At 44.0% G+C, this 20,492-nt stretch overlaps 4 protein-coding genes across 4 annotated transcripts in view; 1 reads left to right on the top strand and 3 right to left on the bottom strand.

Annotated features, from left to right (window-relative positions):
• Positions 1–3,523: 3,523 nt before the first annotated feature.
• pigr (polymeric immunoglobulin receptor) lies at positions 3,524–7,209 on the bottom strand. The gene is made up of 8 exons (XM_080546227.1): positions 7,127–7,209; positions 6,030–6,377; positions 5,848–5,929; positions 5,444–5,670; positions 5,149–5,254; positions 4,876–4,967; positions 4,722–4,771; positions 3,524–4,068 (listed from the first exon to the last, which is right to left on the bottom strand). The coding sequence occupies exons 1-8, from the start codon at positions 7,170–7,172 to the stop codon at positions 3,985–3,987; spliced, it is 1,035 nt and encodes a 344-aa protein (XP_080402353.1). The 5' UTR covers positions 7,173–7,209; the 3' UTR covers positions 3,524–3,984.
• Positions 7,210–7,662: 453 nt separating this feature from the next.
• LOC308172261 (dolichyl-diphosphooligosaccharide--protein glycosyltransferase subunit dad1-like) lies at positions 7,663–9,954 on the bottom strand. The gene is made up of 3 exons (XM_080547169.1): positions 9,632–9,954; positions 8,626–8,798; positions 7,663–7,886 (listed from the first exon to the last, which is right to left on the bottom strand). Exons 1-2 carry the CDS (start codon positions 9,840–9,842, stop codon positions 8,668–8,670), a joined length of 342 nt encoding a protein of 113 aa, XP_080403295.1. The 5' UTR covers positions 9,843–9,954; the 3' UTR covers positions 7,663–7,886; positions 8,626–8,667.
• An 821-nt stretch (positions 9,955–10,775) lies between these two features.
• On the top strand, positions 10,776–15,183 carry abhd4 (abhydrolase domain containing 4, N-acyl phospholipase B). The gene is made up of 8 exons (XM_080547162.1): positions 10,776–10,884; positions 12,297–12,382; positions 12,596–12,700; positions 12,916–13,204; positions 13,763–13,947; positions 14,102–14,213; positions 14,437–14,623; positions 14,901–15,183. The coding sequence occupies exons 1-8, from the start codon at positions 10,841–10,843 to the stop codon at positions 14,988–14,990; spliced, it is 1,098 nt and encodes a 365-aa protein (XP_080403288.1). The 5' UTR covers positions 10,776–10,840; the 3' UTR covers positions 14,991–15,183.
• A 2,852-nt stretch (positions 15,184–18,035) lies between these two features.
• The window catches only part of LOC308171825 (protein-glutamine gamma-glutamyltransferase K-like), a gene marked incomplete at its 5' end in the record, with an annotated part of 10,890 nt that continues 8,433 nt past the window's right edge, over positions 18,036–20,492 (bottom strand). The window contains 6 exons of the mRNA XM_080546721.1: positions 18,036–18,230; positions 18,513–18,649; positions 18,920–19,080; positions 19,455–19,739; positions 19,933–20,086; positions 20,357–20,492. The exon at positions 20,357–20,492 is cut by the window's right edge and continues 57 nt beyond it. Of these exons, the coding sequence (XP_080402847.1) occupies positions 18,086–18,230; positions 18,513–18,649; positions 18,920–19,080; positions 19,455–19,739; positions 19,933–20,086; positions 20,357–20,492 (1,018 nt within the window). The 3' untranslated portion in view covers positions 18,036–18,085. The remainder of the gene's footprint in view (positions 18,231–18,512; positions 18,650–18,919; positions 19,081–19,454; positions 19,740–19,932; positions 20,087–20,356) is intronic.

Here is a 20,492-nt window from a genome sequence, read left to right as displayed (position 1 = left end):
TGTACAGCACACAGTCATTGCATTTACACTGGTTAATAAAGGACATGTAGAATAGACAAGATATGAGTCAAAAGAGAAGACAACACACACATTCTTTGTGGTAGGATCTGCATAATGAAAGACTCACGTTCCTGTGGCATTGGCTGTTCCATTGACTGTTCCATTGACTGTTCCAATGACTGTTCCATTGACTGTTCCATTGACTGTTCCATTGACTGTTCCATTGACTGTTCCATTGACTGTTCCAATGACTGTTCCATTGACTGTTCCAATGACTGTTCCATTGACTGTTCCAATGACTGTTCCATTGACTGTTCCAATGACTGTTGGATTCACTTCACCCATACCTGTAGTTACAGTTGGTGTCGCCACTGAACCAAAGAATGTCAATAGTGATTGAAATGACCAAAAATTGTGGCTTTAATCGGTGAGTTGACAATGAGTTCATTGTCAGTTGAGAGTAACATGACTGACAGTCTTACCTGTGGTTCTCTTTGTGACGATGATGTTGACAGGGACGTGAAGACCTCCTGCAGCGCACCGGTACCAGCCTGCGTCCCTCATCTCCAGCCTCCTCATCGTAACGTTGAAGGATCCCTTCCCATCGTCACTGAGCTGGAGAGATGCATTCTGGGATGTCTTGGTCCTCCCCGCTGTTGGACAAAAGCTCAGCCCCTTGCACCACCTCTTCTCACTTGTACGGTAACTGTGGCTGTAGAGACACCGGATGGTGATGTCCCCTCCTTCCTCTCCACTCACCGTGCTGTTCACCACTGACAGACCGGGAAGACCTGGATAAAAATAGGCTATCATTTACATCAACTAAACATGTACAAGACATTCATATTAACATTTCAATTTCAATTGATTTACATTGATTTCTCTTATCTCTACAGATAAGAGTGGTGGTGTGAAGTGCTGAACTATACCTTTAGTAACAGTAAGGTTAAGCTGTGTGGCATCATCACCTAACCACTTGTCCACAGCACACCAGTACATATCAGTGTGCCTGGTTCGCAGGTCTCTCATGGTCACAGTGAAGAGTAGCTTGTCTGGATCATCAGTCAGTGACACCTGACCCTCTTGCTTCTCAGAGTCAGAGCGAACCAGGACGGAGCAGAGAGTCAATGCTGATCCTTTGCACCAATACTTTACATGGTGTTTATACCGTTTGCCATAGAGGCAGGGGACAGTCACTGATCCTCCACTCTGGACCTCCATGCGGTCCACCGTCCTCACGCCAGAACCACCTGTGGATGCAGGACTGTATTACACATGCTTCCTGTTACTGTATTACACATGCTTCCTGTTACTGTATTACACATGCTTCCTGTTACTGTATTACACATGCTTCCTGTGGATACAGGACTGTATTACATATGCTTCTGGGCCTCCCTGATTCTTATGGGAATGGTTCAATTTGTTCGATTTTCTTGTTTTTCTTGTTTTTTGCTTAAACTGTCATACAAGTTCTCTAGAGTGTTTTGCATCTCCTGCACATTTGTTATTCCATATATTATTTGTCACTGTCTTTCATGTTTGCTGTTAAATAGAGAACATCACAAATAAGCCTTGATGACAAGAGACTGTTGGCTCCAGTTTGCATGTGCAGAAATTTATCAAATGGGAAAATAGCCGACCATCTTTACATTAATACAGTACTACTAACGGAAAAGTAGTGTTTCCATGATACAGAAATGCATTTTCAGACCAATTACTAAAACTCTGGTTGAATAATGAGTATTTTAGTAAACAGTCTCAAAATGCATTTCCGTATCATGGAAACACTAGTTTTCTGTTAGTAGTACTGTATTAAGGTAAAGGTACCTATGGTTATATGGTACATCATCTAGGCATACACATCAAGTACAAATTACAGTATGTACATGTATGAAAATATTCTTACCTTGAGTGAACAGGAGGAGCAAATTGATCAATAAAAAGTGATCCATCTGTGTGTGTGTGTGTGTGTGTGTGTGTGAGTGAATGAGTGGGTTTGAACTTTAAAGTGACTTTCTGCTGCCCTATAACAGCTCTCTGCTCTCTTCCTGTTTGTGCTGATGCTTCCTCAAAATGCTCAGAAAAGACAAAACCCCCCATGGTTAATATGTACTCATGCATGCACACGCACACATGCACACACACACACACACACACACACACACACACACGCACACGCACACGCACACACGCACACGCACACGCACATGCACACACACATACACGCACATCATGGATACAAGTATAAGACACACACCTCTTCAATTTCATTCTAATTATTCATAAATGTTCCTTCATGTTTTGACCATGAAATCAGTTTTAATGCCTTTAGTCCTAACAGATTAGTTAGGTGGATAACAATGATCAATGTTTTTAAGAAAAATACTGTAAGTCAGCAGCTGCTTCAAACAATTTTTTAATTTTATTTTGGGGTTAGGGAGCTTGTTCCACCAACAGTAAACAATACTAGCCAAGCCTACCACAATGTAGGTTAATGCTAAATGAATGTGTGCAAATGCGAGCATGGGAGAGAAGTTGAGGGAAAATAATAACAGAGCTCAGTCATTTTGGCAAACACATTTCAGGATAATATTTGGAGATTATTTTTTTTGGGGGTGGGGCCCACATTGACATTTCAATTATTCCAATATTTAATCAAAGAAGAGACCATCATTAATTAAAGAAACCAAAAAACATATTGTTGAACATATACAGTATATGCATGATCTACTTTGATATCACTCAGTGTTGTAATTGTCCAGATGAATCTCACGCCAAATTGAGCTTACTATTATAGTACACTGGTATTGAGGTATTCAGCTATTCAATAAAAGAGAAAAACAGGTCAATGAGGATATCTACTGGCTGAAAGGTTAGACAGAACACAGCTTATGACAGAATGTCACCAGGCCTGGGGAGCTAAAGCATGCCTGGCTGTCTGTCTGCCTGCCTGACTGCCTGCTTGCCTGTTTGCCTGTCTGTCTGCATGCTTTCCTGCCTGCCCGCCTCTCTGCCTGCCTGCCTGTCTGTTGCCTCTGCTGTAGGACAGCTGCTGAGCTCCACCTAGTGGCAGAATGACAGTACTCTTCTTTCTCTCTTCAACTGTACTAAAGGATGATGAAAGAGACGAACATCTGTGAGTTGTTCCTGCAACATAAAAAGAGTCACCACACTACAAGGCAATCTGTTTATTGGAGGCAGACAGTGTACAGTGAAGAACCAAGCACTTCAACATCAATTGAACTTGTAAAATCGCTCCTTGAAATGTCATATAAATGCAAATGCATCTACCATTGGAAAACATTTCATACACACTCAAAGACAAGCAGGAAAGATTTCAAAGCTTATAGGGCCCATTCATAAAATATCTGAGGGACAAGGATTTATCTGTTGGACGAATCTGGGGAAGAAGAATTATAGACTCTGTAATAAGTCATTTGAGCAGTTGTTGTGGATATAAGCAGTGACCATGAGCAGTGTAGGAGTAGTTGGATATAGTTAACGTATCTGTTGCAATGTACCCTTTTTTTTTATTTTATTTTTTTATTTTGTGTATATACATGTGTATAGGTACGTATGTGTGCAGTTATATTATTACCTCACCACCTCACCAATTATATATTTTTAAAGATTTGTTTTAGCATTTTCATAAAAACTCAATAAACATATTGTTGGGGGAAAAATGAATGCAAATGTACAATTAAAAAATGAATCACATCACACACCACATCAGTTACAGGACATACACTTAAGCTTATATAACATGCATTGTAGGGCCATTATCAGCCATAAGATGTGTGTACTCAGCCTCTACCCAGGGTCACTAGGTAGCACATATTAGTGTAGTAGCATTATCATCTTTGTTATGATTCTCTGTTGTTATTTTGGCCCTGGTCTGCAGAGCGATGAATGGATGGTGGATTCTGCAGAGCAGTGATTGGACATTTGGGTTGGGGTCAGGGGTCAGGGGCCAGGGGTCAGGGATCAGAACACGTGGACCGGCTGTGATGCGGAGTTGAGGAAAACGACCGAGGTGTTCTGCCAGTCACCTCCATCGCCTGGGTGTTCCTGTGGAGGGATACACTCATAACATACCTACAACGTCTTAAAACAAGGGTACTGTGGTGCCGAATTTAGTCCGCCTCCAAAATTAGTCCGCCCTATGATGTAATCTTATCTTTCAAACGCCGTTGCCATGCCGAAATGCATTCCTGACATTCCTGGACTGATGGGCCAAATAGTGTCTGCCCTGAGACGTTGCTATGCCATTCTACCGCTGTGTGCTTACTACCACAGATTAATGCATGTATCATTAGCGGGTGTACGTCTCCTAAAGACACCCGCTTTCCCCTCTACTGTGTCCCTAAGAACTTATATTGCCCCCCTTGTACTGTTTCTCAGTTTCTCCAGTAATAAATAAAATCAAATTTAAAAAGTTTTAGTAGAAGGCGATAATAGGGAGAAGGTTTTTCCTTCTATCAGTGGCCCCGGGCCCGAGCTAGAGTACTCTTCCTGCAACGAATGGTGGACTGCTGATTCACATGCTTAGTATTCAAATGTATTGATTGTAAGTCGCTTTGGAATAAGGCGTCTGCTAAATGCCAAACATGTAAATGTAAATGTATCATAGGGCGGACTAATGTTGGAGGCGGACTAAATTTGGCATGACTACAGCACCATGCTTGATAGACAAGCTGATATGAGGTTTAGGGTGGACTTACACTGAGTCTCGCTTTGAGCTCCTCTGCCTGCCTTCGCTTGTGGGCTTTCTCTGAAAATTAAATGATAAGGATTTTGTTGTAGTATTATAATTCAAAAGCATTACATTCGGTGTAAATAATAATAAAATAGTAACGGATAAAAAATGTCCCTTACTGTATCGATGCCACATCTTCCATGGTAACATGACAAGGACCACTAGGAGAAAGATGGCTCCACATACCATTAGAGGGGACTCCATGAAGTGCCTACAACCCCCCCCCCCCCCCAACAACAACAATATCAACAACTCAGACACCTACTATCAACTAAAAACGGTTTGACTGGCAGTAGCTCGAGTCAAAGGTGTGTATTGGGGTATGGATGAATAGACACTGCAGCATTGTCAACAGTCAAGCCATTGTGAGAGGTTCATCACTTCACTGTTACCTTTGGGAGTCCGATCCCTTAGCGATGGATTTAGGATGTGGCACATGTGATGACTCTGGAGCAGACTGAGGATGGTCAGATGTGGAGGTCACCATAGACACCGCAGCTGGAGAGTAGATAAGACAAGACAGGATACAATACAGGGAGTTTGACTCTGCATACCCAACAAAGGATTACCACAGGTGCAAACAGAGAAAAAAATGGTTCTTGATATCGCCATTATCAACAAACTGAAGCTTGAGATTTTTGGGGTGCTTTTGAAATATGATCATTTTACAATCTTTCGCTGACATACTTGTCGTGGGTCGAGATGTGACCGACACGTGGATGGCCATCTGTTGCTGTCCAGCAGCGCACCAGTACCACCCCGCGTCCCCCTTCTCCAGTCGGCTCAGCGTGACGGTGAAGGCCCCCGTCCTGTCGTCTCTGATCACCAGGGACGTGCCTTCATAGCTGCCCTCAGCATCTGTCACCAGACAGGAGCCCCAGTCCCCACTCCTGCACCACTTCTTATCACTCTCCCTGGCAACACACAATCACACCGGCATACTACTTTGGTTGTTGAAGAACAATTAGATTCTAGATGATCTAAGGTTAATACAAAGGCATTAATAGTAACTTGATAATCAAGTAATAATCAAGTACTAATAATCAAGCAAATGGAGAGAGGTAAAGGTACAGTACATGTAGGTACAATACCTGTATCTCTCACTGTAGAGGCATTCCACACTGACACTGGTTCCTTCCTCCCCGCTCACCCTGCTGTTCACCACAGACATACCTGCAGGACAGAACAGACACACCTAGCGTATAACCACACCGCCCCATACCAACCTTCTATAGGTCTAGACTGTCCCATGTTCACACCACTCCCTGCTCACCATGAATGACGTTGATGTGCAGTGAGGCGGTGACGTCGGCGCTCCACATGCCCCCCACCTCCACCCCGCACCAGTACCACCCCGCGTCTCCCTCCTTCACGTCCGTCATGGTCACAGTGAACACCTGCTGGACCGGGTCGTCAAAGATGGACACCTTCTCCTCCTCGTGTACAGCTGTGGAGCGGGGTGCGTCCGTACGGGCTAGACTGGTGCAGAAGTCCTTCATCCTGCCGCGGCACCAGTACTTCACGTAGCCGGCATACTGGGGGTCATAGTGACAGGGGATAGTGAGGGGCCGGCCCTCCAGAACAGAGAGGTCTCCGACAGTGGTGACCCTACAGAGAGCTTCTACGGAGAGAGAGAGAGAGAGAGAGAGAGAGAGAGAGAGAGAGAGTTAGGAGGGGGGGCTGTTGTGTTTAGAGAGGTCATTGACACTGACTGGACATGATGAATATCTATAGGAAGCGTGGATGTCATTTTTCATATATAGAAAATAGGGAACAGTGTGTTTCTAAATGGATTGTTCCCCTCTGACAGTTTCGTTTTCCCCAAAGAAATATTTTGACACTTTCATATCCCTCCCCCTCTGTCAGCCTCTGCCAAAACACACAGATAATTAAGGTGGGATATGAACATGGGAGCGCACAGGCAATGTCTATCTCCTTATGCTTGCTTGGGGGCATACTACAGTGAAGAGGCTTCCTTAAGGAATGCTACTGTTTTTTCCCACCGAAAGTTGTATATATCGTAGTATACTAGAGGAGTATTTCACTGAACTCTTGTCCCAGTGAGCTTTTCGGGAGCAAGGAAAAGACAACATTGCGCAAGAAACTCAAGAATATCAAAACCACATGTCTAGCACTAGCCCAACTTCACTCATAAAACCAACACCAACAACAAAACATTTCTTATAACAACAAACAGTGAAAGGGTTTGGAGGGGCTACTGAATACGTATCCCCCCCCCCTCCCCCCAGCTATACAATATGAAAATCTATCTATGCCTTTTTCATCCATTTAAATAAAAAAATAAAAAAATAAACAGTCACAATATGCCATTTAAAGGTGCAATAAAGAGGTAAGAGGTATAGATCTCACCTGGGACACAGGTAAAGAGAACGGTGAGTAGGAGCAGCAGAGGCATGTTCCTGTGTCTGAGGCAGCGGTGGTTTGAGAAGTGATTCTCCTCTCCACCCAAAACACAGACCGTTCCGCAATCCAAACTTCCCCTGGGTCATGTGACCACATGTGGCCTCCAGATGTTATGCATGTTATTAACCTGTTCAGCTCTGGACACTTTTTTTAATATCACCCTTTTCCCAATAACTACAGTATGTCATACTGATTGTACTGTATTAATGGGACTGATTCTAATTATGCACAAGTATAACATCACTTTCAATAATTTTTTTGTATCACCCAGCTAATAATTACTTATGACGTACTTAATCTGCAGCACTCTAATTGCCAATGTTCTCATTTCTAATTTGTTTGTGAAACATCGTGCTTTGGTATGTTTTTTTCTTAACCCTTTGGTATGTTTTTGGACAAAATGATAACCACTCCTTTATTAGATCCCAATAAAAAACATTCACATACACTTTTCTGTGTTATTTATTTCAGTTTGTCTCAAGTGCAAAAGGGAATGTGGTACAGATAAAAAAAAAAAAAAAAGAACATTATCTGTAAGAAAAAAAAATCTATTTTGTATCATAACTGATAACAACGGGTAATCAAATGACAGAGTGAATGGAGGGTCGAGGGTTTCAGTTCCACAGTTCATCGGCAGAGAGGATGTGGCTGCTCTACAGCGGGAGGTCAGGGGGACTTCGGCACTTCAGGAACACATCTGGATGATCTATGACAGAGAGGGATGAGGATGAGGATGAGGATGGGTGACAGAATTGTGCTCTGAAGCCAACAAGAGGAATCTGAGGTCATGTAACTGGTCATGCATAGCTATGAAACATTCTTATTCATCTTATGAGCCCATCAACTAGCCAATACAATATGCCATTTAGCTGATAATAATATATGCCATTTAGATGATAATAATATATGCCATTTAGATGATAATAATATATGCCATTTAGATGATAATAATATATGCCATTTAGATGATAATAATATATGCCATTTAGATGATAATAATATATGCCATTTAACTGACACTTTTATCTTATTATTTATTAAGTGAATTACACTGCAGTGAGTGCATACTTTTCAATATGGTCCCAGTGGGAAGCGAATCCACAACCTAAGCGTCATCAGCACCAGGCTCTACCAACTGAGCCACAGAGGATCATAGGACAATTAAGAACAATATACATTTTCACCAGCACTGTGAATTCTGCCATTGCATACAATAACAAAAGACTGGGCATTAAGAAGAGACACTCTGAATGAAAAACTAAGGCTGTTGGACAACTTCAAGAACGCCTCCACCCCTTCTTTTCCCCTTCAAGTAGGCTGACTGGATAGATGTAAACAAGGGCTCCTTGACATCAATCCAGCCAGGTCCAAGCACCACGATCAGCCCCTCAATTCAGACAAGCAGCATCGTATGCAAACCTAATGCACACCTGACACCTACACACCTGCTGAGGGCGGGGGATAAGATGGCAGGACGCATTGGCGCTTCATCCGATGAAATTCATGACAACGAGATGGAGAACAGTGTGGGCGAATAGGAAGTCAGCGAAGGCCCTCTCTGGGGAGACAGTCATGAAGTCCCCTTTGTTCTGAGGGTTGATCTGGATACGAAGGCACACTGAGGGAGAGAGAGAACAGGCTATGAACACACAAGGGGATGCAATGGACAAGCTATGCGCAGTACAGGCCTGCAGTATAGCTCACCAAACAGATTCATTGTACAGTAGGATAGTAGGTCGGCTCCATCAGTGGGGGCATAAATCAGAGGACGGGCTCAATGTAAGGCATGGAATGGAATGAGAAATGGTATCAAACACACGATACGCACACCATTCCTCATTCCATGCATTTAGAATGGGCCCGTCTACCTCCACTAGCCTGCCCTGGGTATATGCCTACTAAACTATTTGGTGTCTTGTTACTATGATCATAGTCATAAATTATGACTATGATCATAGTCACAGAAAATGTGTAATTCTATTGATTATGACTCATAATCAATAGAATTACACATTTTCTCTGATTGGATTACACCAGAGTTAGCTAGTGATTCCTAAACGAAACAGCCAATGCAATTGAATCCAATAGCCTACATGAATGCAAGCCAATCCAATGCAATGCAAGCTAACCCAACTGACTAACCTCAACAACATTACGTGAGTTTAGAATGATAAGGTTCTATCTCCGTTTAGGGCAGTTCAGAGATATTGAGCATCAAAGTTTTTACATTCCATTATGTTTTGTGAGATGGAACCTTTGTATTGTATGAATTACTAACTAAAAAATGTCAAAATTTAAAAAAAATAACACCACACAGGCATTAATAAACACCTAATGGATCAGATTATGTAAAAAAAACTCAATTTTGACAAAAATGGAGATAGAACCTTATAATTCTAACGTCATGAATAGCTGACTAGATGACTTAGAAGATCAAATAAATAAATTCACCTCCAAGGATGAAACATCCCACACAGGAGATGAACCCTGACAGGAAGCTATTGAAGGGGAAGGTGCCCACCAGGAGACAGTAGAGGAACTGGATGGCCCCTGTCAACAGAATGTACAGCAGATAGGCGTCCACTGCCTTCAGCTTGTTGGTCGTGGTGGTACTGTACTCCTCCAAGAACCGATAGGCGACAGAAAACACCGAATTAGACATGGCTTATGTTTTGGTAGTGCTGATAATTGATAAATAAATGATAAGAATTGCTAAATATTCTTCATGCAGAAGCTGTGGACCCTCTTCCTCGTTTAGGATAAACTGACGTGTCCACAAGGAAGGACCGGATGTCAGTGTTACACCAAATATATTCCGACTAGCGCCGAGTTCACGCAGATAAAATAAGGTTCTATCTCCGTTTAGGGTAGTTCAGAGATATTGAATGTCAACGTTTTTACATTCCATTATGTTTTGTGAGATGGAACCTTTGTATTTTATGAATTACTAACTCAAAAATGTCAACATTTTAAAAATAACACCACACAGGCATTAATAAACACCTAATGGATCAGATTATGTAAAAAAAAACTCAATTTTGACAAAAATGGAGATAGAACCTTATAATTCTAACGATGTCAGTGTTACACCAAATATATTCCGACTGGTCTGGAAAGATTAACCTATATTATTTTATTAAAGGCAAGCGGAAAGACTTTGACAAGCTGTGGGAACCATACATGACGAACATGTAGGATAGAATACTTTATACAAAGAAAGTGGAGGAAAGTTTTGTTTTTGCATTGTTTTTTCATTCAATCCAAAATTGATGCAAGTTGTGTGTGTCTATGTTTGTGAATTGTTGTTATTGTATGTTTCTCTTTTTTTGTTTTTTGTTGTCTCGTCTTTGATGTTGGTATATAAAAATGATAATAAAAATATTGTAAAAAATATATATATATATTCCGACTAGCGCCGAGTTCACGCAGACAACTGTACGAAGCCCCGCCTACTTTACGAAGCCCCGCCTACTTTACGAAGCCCCGCCTACTTTGAGTCAGCTGATATTTATTGGAATGTACCGAGTTACAAAACATTGAACACGGATGTGGTCAGGCATTGTCCTAAATCCGCCAAGCCCCCCAAGACAGACGGAAACGTAATTGTAATCGTTTGTTGTCTATTTCAGTTTGTGTGTCGTGATCGGATTATGTCATTCAATGGATCCTATAATAGCTCCGATGCAAAGCGAACCTGAGACAGAGTAAGTATTGTAAACACAGGTGGTTTGTTATGTTATTTAACCATCCTCCATGCTATCCTTGGCTTCATTCTTCCTTTCATAATCGTTCTCCGTTTTGCCGTCAGGAGGACACAATCTAACTAATAAAATGTCTAGATAATTGTAATGCAGAATCGTTCCAAACAATTCCATTTATAAACATAAGATCTATTTTTAAAAATGCATTATTATTGTTTTTCCATATGAGCCTGAATGTTGTTGTCAGTGTTAGTCTGTTCCTAATCAATCATTCACTACCAGTGTGTCATGTTAGTCTAATATACAGTACAGGCCAAAAGTTTGGACACACCTTCTCATTCAATGTGTTTCCTTTATTTTCATGACTTTTTGGTACATTGTAGATTCTCACTGAAGGCATCAAAACTATGAATGAACACATAGGAATGATGTACTTAACACAAAAATGTGAAATAACTCTAAATATGTCTTATATTTTAGATTCCTCAAAGTAGCCACCCTTTGCTTTTTTGTTGTTAATAAAATAATTGTGTTGTTGTTGTTAATAAAATATATAATAATAATATTAAATATATATATATATATAATAACATTATTATTAACACATATTATATTTAATATTATTATTATATATTTTATTAACAACAAAAAAGCAAAGGGTGGCTACTTTGAGGAATCTAAAATATAAGACATATTTAGAGTTATTTCACACTTTATTGTTAAATACATAATTCCTATGTGTTCATTCATAGTTTTGATGCCTTCAGTGAGAATCTAAAATGTACCAAATAGTCATGAAAATAAAGGAAACGCATTGAATGAGAAGGTGTGTCCAAACTTTTGGCCTGTACTGTATGTCTGACCATAAAACATCGTTATCTCTGTGTGTTCATTGAAGAGCTGTGCCTGTGCACCAGTGACTCTCTGGGGAACCGGTCACATGAGTGACACAGCACGTTTTGCGTCGCGTGTCAACTACCACCCAACCCAAGTGTATTGCTGTAATTAGTGCCCCCCACCTGAGCTGCTCTACCCATACAAAACTACCGCTCAAGGTACAAGCTGTCCCTAACTACAGATCTATAAGCACTGCTCCTAACCTAACCATGGGTGACCAAAATGGTCTGAACCCATATTAGTGGGTAGTGGGTAAAGGAAACTTTGACCTAGGCCTACTCCCTGAAGGTTTCTATAGCCTCTGTGTGTGTGTATTGATACGCTGATGCTTGCAGTGATTGTATTGTATCCATGCAATCATGTTAACATTGCCATCTTAGACCTTTACCCTCATCTCCTCTGTCTCTGCATTGTGTCATCCATACGATAACAGCATTCAGCTTCTGTGTAGCTCGAGTAACACGGTCTCTCTCTCTCTGTCACTCTTTTCCTCCATGGCTCTCCTCTCTCCGCTCCAGGGCGATCTCAGGGTGGGGCTGGTGGCCTTCTTGGCGTCCAACCTCTATGTCCCTCCTGAAGAGCACAGAGACCAAGATCCTCTCATGTAAGACCATGTTTGCTTTCCTTTACTCTACGTATTACCGCCCTCGACACTGGGAATAGTATTTCACTTCAGGAGTATTATACAAGTATACTGTCTCACTTTTATTCGTTTGACACCCGTGGCTTGGAATAGGATCTTCTGGTAATGTCACTCTGTTGTGTGTGCACTTGTTGCTTCCTGAACATTGTTTGTCTTCATCTCTGTGTCGAACAGGTATTCAGAATGAACTGTGGGCCAGGTTTGTGACCCTACCGAACCATGACAGGATATGGACTCTGACGTTGACCAACAAGGCCACCCGCAAACCTGTTGAGCAAGGTATTCCTATGGCCAACAAGATAGCATCTCACTGAATGCAGTAGGCCTCTTGGAAGAGATGTTTTAGTTAGAATTAACTTCTGTCTGTGTTTTGTTTTTTCCCTCCTGTCTCTCTCTCTCTCTCTCCCTCTACCCCCCCCCCCCCCCTTTCTCTCTCTCTCTCTCTCTCTCTCTCTCTCTCTCTCTCTCTCTCCGTCTATCTCCCTCTCTCTCAGCCTCTAAGACTCCTCTAGTAATGGTCCATGGGTTCGGGGGAGGTGTCGGCCTCTGGATCCGTAACCTGGACGTGTTGAGTCGCTCTCGGCCAGTACACGCCTTCGACCTGGTGGGGTTCGGCCGCAGCTCCAGACCCCCCTTCCCCACGGACGCCACCCTGGCTGAGGAGCAGTTTGTCAGCTCCATGGAGCAGTGGAGGGAAGCAGTCGGCCTGGAGAACATGGTCCTGCTGGGACACAGCCTGGGGGGCTACCTCGCCACCTCCTACGCCATACAGTACCCTTCCAGGTGAGAGGCCGTGGTTTTCATCACTTGCATCGATGTCACAATAACAACAATAATAATATTGTGTATAACATATACATAAACACAATAAACGTGGTATAGGCTACTGATGTGTACAGCTAAATGGCAAAAAAATGTAAGTCAAGCCCAATGCACACAGCGTGCGATTTCTGTTGCACGACAACATTCCATTGTTGTCATGAATGGAATCGAATTTTCGCCGTGCGATTAAAATCGGGGCCGTGTGCATTGGGATGCGATTTTCTCATAGACTTCCATTCAAACTTCAAAATGGAATGTTGACGTGCAACAGAAATCGCACGCTGTGTGCATTGGGCTTCACAGTGACATCGTTCTTTTTTACCCTGTTATATGTTTTAGCTTTTTTTTTTTTTTTTTTCAATTTTATTTATATCCACTTAATCTCCCTCCCTCAGGGTGAGTCATCTAATCCTGGTGGAACCGTGGGGTTCATTTTAATTTCTAGCCACTTAATCTCTAGGGGGGTTTCATTTTAATTTCTATCCTCTTAATCCCCCTTCCTCCATCTCCCTCCCTCAGGGTGAGTCATCTGATCCTGGTGGACCCCTGGGGTTTCCCTGAGCGCACCCCACCAGGGGAGGAGACCCAGGACGCTCAGAGTCCAGAGACCAAGAGACCGGGTCCCCCTCGCTGGGTGAAGGCGGTGGCCTCGGTCTTCTCTCTGTTCAACCCCCTGGCGGTCATCAGAGCAGCTGGGCCCTGGGGTGAGACCACGGAGGGCTGGGGAGGGAGGAAGGCCAGGAGAGAACACGTCCAGCTCGTTCAACTCGTATTGTTTTAGAGTCTTAACGACTAATGTCTCCATTATTCCCCTTTCTTTTCTCTGTTCCTGTCGTTTGTTGTCGTTTTTGCCGCCAGGTCCAGGGTTGGTGAATAGATTCCGTCCGGACTTCAAGAGGAAGTTTGAGGACCTGTTTAATGACGACACCATGACAGAGTACATCTACCACTGTAATGCCCAGACACCGAGGTACGGGAAGTCACAGCTTGGTGTCAATGCCACCGTTTAACCGACGGAATACCGGGCACATCTGCTGTAGCATTCTCCATGGGGGACATGGTCTCCTTAGCCTCCATTTAATGGCTTTTATCCCACATTCTGAAGGACAGAAAATAACAGACTGTTTTTCTCATCCACTCCCCCCACTCCCCTCCCTCTGTCTGTCCCTCTCACTCCACCCTCCGTGTCCCAGTGGGGAGGTGGGCTTCAGGGCCATGTCGGAGTCCCTGGGCTGGGCGAAGAGGCCCATGCTGCAGCGGGTCCACCAGCTACCCCCCTCCATGCCCCTCACCATGCTGTACGGGTCGCGCTCCTGGGTGGACAGCTCCTCGGGGGAGAAGGTCGCCCAGATCAGGCCCGAGACCTCCACACGCATCGTGGTGAGTATGAGGGGGTTAGGCTGCATAGAGACACTGAGGAGGGAGGGAGGGAGGAAGGAAGTGGGTGTGAAGGATGAAGGAAAGTGGGGCAAGGTTTTGAGAGAGACAAAAAGTCATTGTTTGTTGATGGATTGAGAGGAAAGAAGAGTTGGAAATGAATGGTTGGTCTGTGAAAGAATAGGCTAGAGAATAACAGATAACTGTCAGATGCACTTGCAAATGCACAGCACCATACATACACATGGTAACACACCTGTCTCTTTCTCTGTGACCTCAGATGATAGATGACGCTTCTCACCATGTGTACGCTGACCAACCAGAAGAGTTCAACAAAGTGGTCCAGAATATATGTAACTCTTTAGACTGAGAATGTAAGCAAAACTGACCATAGAGACCCTGTGTGTGTGTGTGTGTGTGTGTGTGTGTGTGTGTGTGTGTGTGTGTGTGTGTGTGTGTGTGTGTGTGTGTGTGAGTGTGTGTGTGTGTATGCAAGCGTGCGTATGCGTGTGTGTGTGTGTGTTTGTGTGTGTGTATGCAAGCGTGCGTTTGTGTGTGTGTGTGTGTGTGTGTGTGTGTGTGTGTGTGTGTATGCAAGCGTGCGTGTGTGCATTATGTACATTATGTACAGTCCATGGCTTCAATGCTACACACCAACGGTACAGAATGGAACATCTTTGTAAGATGGACCTGCTCTGTAGTCCATATGCAGTTTGTATGAGCGTGACCATCAACAAGTTGCTCTCAACCCTGCACTTTTTATCTGAACCGATCCTATCGGTTATACACAGAAACACGTGGTCAGTCAATGTAGTTCACACTGCTGCCCCCTAATGGCTGAATTTAACTCTTTATTCAAAGTGGTCTGCATGAATCAACTATTGTCCGTTTTTTCTGTTGTTAGGGGATGGAAAATAAGCAATAGGTGTTTGTGTATGAAATTCAAATGTGTAGGGTAAATATACTACTATTTATATTTATATTTCTTTCAGTTAATATAGCCGATGCCACTGAAGCATGTTGTTATGTGCCTGTGTTTGACAGTGAATTGTTAGTTCTGTTTTCAGAGCTTTTGATCGGTGCCACTGACTGTATTTAAACTGCTGTCTGTATTTTATATTCAATAAACATTTCTATGATTAACACTGGTTGGCTGTCTTGTCACCATTTATCTGTCTGTTGTCTGCCTTTAAAGGTGTCATACGTAGCATTAAAGCTTTGTATTGGTTGCCATGACTATTACAATTGGCGAAGGTAAACTTACTAGATTTCAGCACTGAAGCTGTTCTGGGGAATGTTGATTAAAGTAAAATGTCTATACCCTGTGGGATGTTAGGCAGTTGAAAGGCTTGAGAATAGATTATGTCTCTTAATATGACCACTAGGGGTCAGTATGTATCTGTTTATGTTCTTGTGCCCGACACTTTGGGAGTTTCCACTCTGTGTAAGCTGTGTCTCTTTTGATTTTGTTGTGGTAACATGAACCACAAATTCATAGTAACCACATTGTGATTTTGGATGCTTCCTATTGAAAACCCATTGAAGAAAAGTAACCAAAACATTTATGATCAAGTACTGTAACTATGACTACCTGTCCATGACTACCTTATGGGGCGATCCCCACCCTAGGAGGGAGCCGGGTGTGAGCTGGTGACTGGAGGGTTGCTGGCATCATATGGAAGGTATCCTACCGTCAAGGATTAACACTGGTTGACAGTGTTAATCCTTGGGCCCTTGACCTTACTGCTCCAGGGGTGCTTGACGGGGGCAGACCCTGTGCCCAGAGCTCTGTTCTTTCTAGGAGTGTGCTGTGTGCGTCATCTTGGGGGGGGGGGGGGTGCAAAAAGATTATTTCCTCTAGGCGATCAATAAAAATATATCTTCTTCTATATTCTGTCACTTTTCAGTTGAATGATAGAACATACACAAGCCTCGGCATGAAGCTACCCAATGTTCGTGTCTACTGATATGTGTCTATGTGTCTGTCTGATGATAGGTAGTTAATGCCAATTAGTTATGAGAAGAGCCTATAGTTATTGCATGCGAGTACTTGCTGCCACCATGAATACTGAATGAAGTCATCTTTTTAGCTGTTCACACCTTCTACCCAGTCAGGGCTTGTCCTTCATGGGTAGGATTAACATGCTCAGACCAGCATCACAGGTCTGTATATGAGTGGTGGCATATGGGCGGCGTTAGCCTAGACTAGAGATTAGAGAGGTTGGCTAGCAATCGGAAGGTCGTCGGTTCGATCCCCGCCTCAGGAGGGAGCTGCATGTGCCCTTGAGCAAGGCACTTAACCCCTAATTGCTCCAGGGGCGCCGACTATGACTGACCCTGTGCCTAGAGCAGACAATACCAAATTCCAACAATTGACTGACAAGTTGATTGCCTGGCAATAAAACAATTATTATTATTGTTATATCTGTTTTATTAGCTATACAACACTGACAGTAGAAAAAACACATATCGATAAATAATATGATAATAAAAAAAGTTGATATAACAGTTTCCATTGTCTTTTAAGTGCAGGGTAAAAAGATACACTCAAAGTAGGCACAGCATCTCCAAGCTTTCCGGAGATGATGCAGTTTGGCACAGTGATATCATAAGAGCACTTGATGGCAAGGAGAAGCATTGAGTAATGCACTATAATGCTGACTTCAGTTCATTCTTACACACACACACACACACACACACACACACACACACACACACACACACAGGACATTGAGAGAGACCGTTATATAACATGGAACACAAATGTGTTCTTTGCCTTCATATAAGCCATGTAAGATACATTTTGTCTAAAATGTTACAGTACATACATATAGTACATAATATGTACATAATATTACGTGTATGTGTCCAACACATTGATACTCTGCATACATCTTGAATACTGTATATTTGTATACTAAATGATGATGTTTACATACAGTGTGTTCATGAGCACCCTGAAATCGATTTTGTTCAGTACAGTATATTCTACTGAAAAGACCATTGGTATGATTATATCTAGATCATTTAACTGGCTACAGAAGCATTTCAGTGGCTACTCTAACATAAAATGCTATCTTTCGATCTCCTTCATAGGTTTACAGTAAAAAACAATAAGGCACTCTGGTGACTTTCCTGGATATGAAGTAGCTATTATCAATCACTAATTAAATCATTAATGCTGATATCACAAGAGCTATATATTTCTATGTCTACTCACTCAGTGTATGTGCACTCAGTAGGTCCATGAATATTCACCATAAAATACCAAACATTGTCCAGTAGGCTACATTGAAAAAAACATTGACATTCAAGACAAAAAACGAAACAATTTCCCCTGTCCTTGCTGTAACCAGTTTGCCAGTTCTCCAATGTTGGCAAGAACTGGTGAAGGTCATTGAGAAACACAGTCAACACAGTCTACACACAGACAGACAAGTGGGCAGTGGAGAGATACTAGAGAGCTCATTGGTCCAGGACGATGATGTCAGCCACGCCGTGCACCTGTGTGAGCTGTTTACAGTCCAGAGCTGCCACCAGCTTCCTGGGTCCTGGCTGAGTGGGGATGAAGTGCTCAGTCAATGTCACCGTGGAGTGACTCCCAACATCACTGAGAGAGGGGAGGAGGGAGGGAGGGAGGGAGGGAGGGAGGGAGGGAGGGAGGGAGGGAGGGAGGGAGAGGGGGGGGGGGGGAGAGAGAGAGAGCAGGGTTAGCTACACATGAACACAACCTCTGAGAGAGAGACGGGAAGGTTGATTCTACGGTAGAAAAGAAAAACAGGGAGGAGGTTGACATTCTTTACATCATGGTGGGATGGAGAGAGCGGAAGAGAGAGAGAGAGAGAGAAACAGAGAAAAGAGAGAGACAAATGAACACAGTCCTGTATCTTACCCAACAACCACCTCGTGGACCCTCTGCAGGCCCAGCCCCTCCACCCTGAACACCACGTCCTTCAGTGTCCGTGGCAGCGGATTGGTGAAGGTGATCTTCGCTGCCATCTCCTTGCCCACCACAGCATCCCCTACAGCCTGGAGGACAAAACAACAGGAAATACCACTTTTACAATGCTACTGTATCATCCCAGCGCCATGGCCCCGAACCAAGACATCTGTACTTCATTTGGGATTGCCTTTGGGGCCGCTGCTGAATAGAGACCAAGGAAACATAATTTCCGCTAGGCCTGATTTACAGTAAATCTATGTGATACACGTGACTGCGGCTCAGTGTTTAAAGGGAAGGCGAGGAGCCCGAGTGGCAGCAGCTGGTACTGATACCGGATGCAGGAAGTCTGGTCTCACCTTGATGCTGAGGTCTGGGGTGCGGAGCCTGAAGCTGGTCTGACTAGCCAGGACCTGCTGGGTCTCACTGACCCGCCCAGACAGGGTCAACATCAGCGCAGCCTGGTCCACCAGCTGGTCCTGGTACTGCTGGTAGGGCAAGACCCAGTCTATGGTCTTCTCTGAGAACACATGGGATAAAAAAAAAGGATTACAACAGACCCTATGGTCCCATAGGGAACTGACTCTGATCATGCAGGTGGTTGAGATAGTAAATGTGGGCGGAGCATCTGTGGAGGAAGAAATCGAGAGACAGGCTCATTGTAATGTATGGAATGGATTGAGGAACGGTATCAATCACATGTGTTCGATCTCCTAAATTGGGTACGTCAAGGTAGAGTAGTCTGATCCTAGTTCAGTTGGTCAAGATAAAAAAAAAATATATATGCCGTTTGGCTGACGCTTTTATCCAAAGCGACTTACATTGCAGAGTGCATACATCTATCAGTATATACGCTCCCAGCGGGAATATAACCCCAAGTCCCAGTCTACTGACCTTCATTGGGCATGAGTTCGACGGGCAGCCTCTCCTTCTTCACGGTGCCCTTGAGCACGCCAGTGTAGTACATGACTGCCACCTGGCTGTGGAGGGTGGTCTTGCGGGGGTACGCGCTCAGGTTCTTCACCACGATGGTCAGCTGGGCGTCGGCCCCCATGCGCGGCCCCTCCCCGTCCATCTTCACCTCCACAGACACGTCCTCCGCCATGGGCGCCGAGTACACGTCCGGCCTGGTGCCGTAGCGACTGGCCGTTTCTACAGCGATACGCTCCTCCTCTGACCCTGGTGGGGTGGAGGGGAGACAGAGAGAGAGGTTATGACAGTCTTAAAAGAAAAGCTGATGTCGTCGTTATCATTATCATCCACCATTTCAGTTTTTTCCCTAGGTGTGCCAGGTTATTGAGTGTCAGTCAGTAAGGTCGTGGGACGTGGCCCTCTGAGGCTAGCTCAGTTAGTGATATGACGTCCGTCGTACCTTCGGGGTGTTTGTACAGGTCTGTGATGTCGGCGCGCTCGTCCGAGCCCACGGCCTTGGTGCTGATGTGGTGGCCCACCGCCTTCTTCTCACTGTGGATCTGGGAGAAGGTGCCGTCCAGGTCTCTCTGCCAGTAGATCTTATCACTGTTCACCTGACCAGACACACACACACACACACACACACACACACACACATAGACCGGATCAGAACCACTCACAGATTACACCAGGGAGGGGACATGAGAGTTTGAGCTCAACCAAGGGGCCGCTTATATAAGGTGCTTAGAGTCTAATCTAAGTCTAATCTAAGTGTAATCTAAGGAGCAGTTTTGTGGGTTTTCCCTCCTAGTTCATAACGAGGAGGAGGAGGCCACGTCTGTGCCCCCAAAGGGCTTCTCCCTCTTGTACCCTGCGGCACTCACCTCGGCGAAGACGAAGGGCGTGTCGTGTTTCAGGTAGACCTGCCCGGTGCGGATGGCGGTGACGGAGGCCGGGCCGCAGCGGAAGGTGCCCTGGCTGGTCTCCTGGGGGGTGGCGTCTAGAGCCTGCCATCCCCCC

The sequence above is a fragment of the Nansenia antarctica genome (genome assembly GCF_963989245.1).
Source record: "Nansenia antarctica genome assembly, chromosome: 16".
NCBI lineage: Eukaryota > Metazoa > Chordata > Actinopteri > Argentiniformes > Microstomatidae > Nansenia > Nansenia antarctica.
This window is presented reverse-complemented; position numbering and strand designations above follow the sequence as displayed.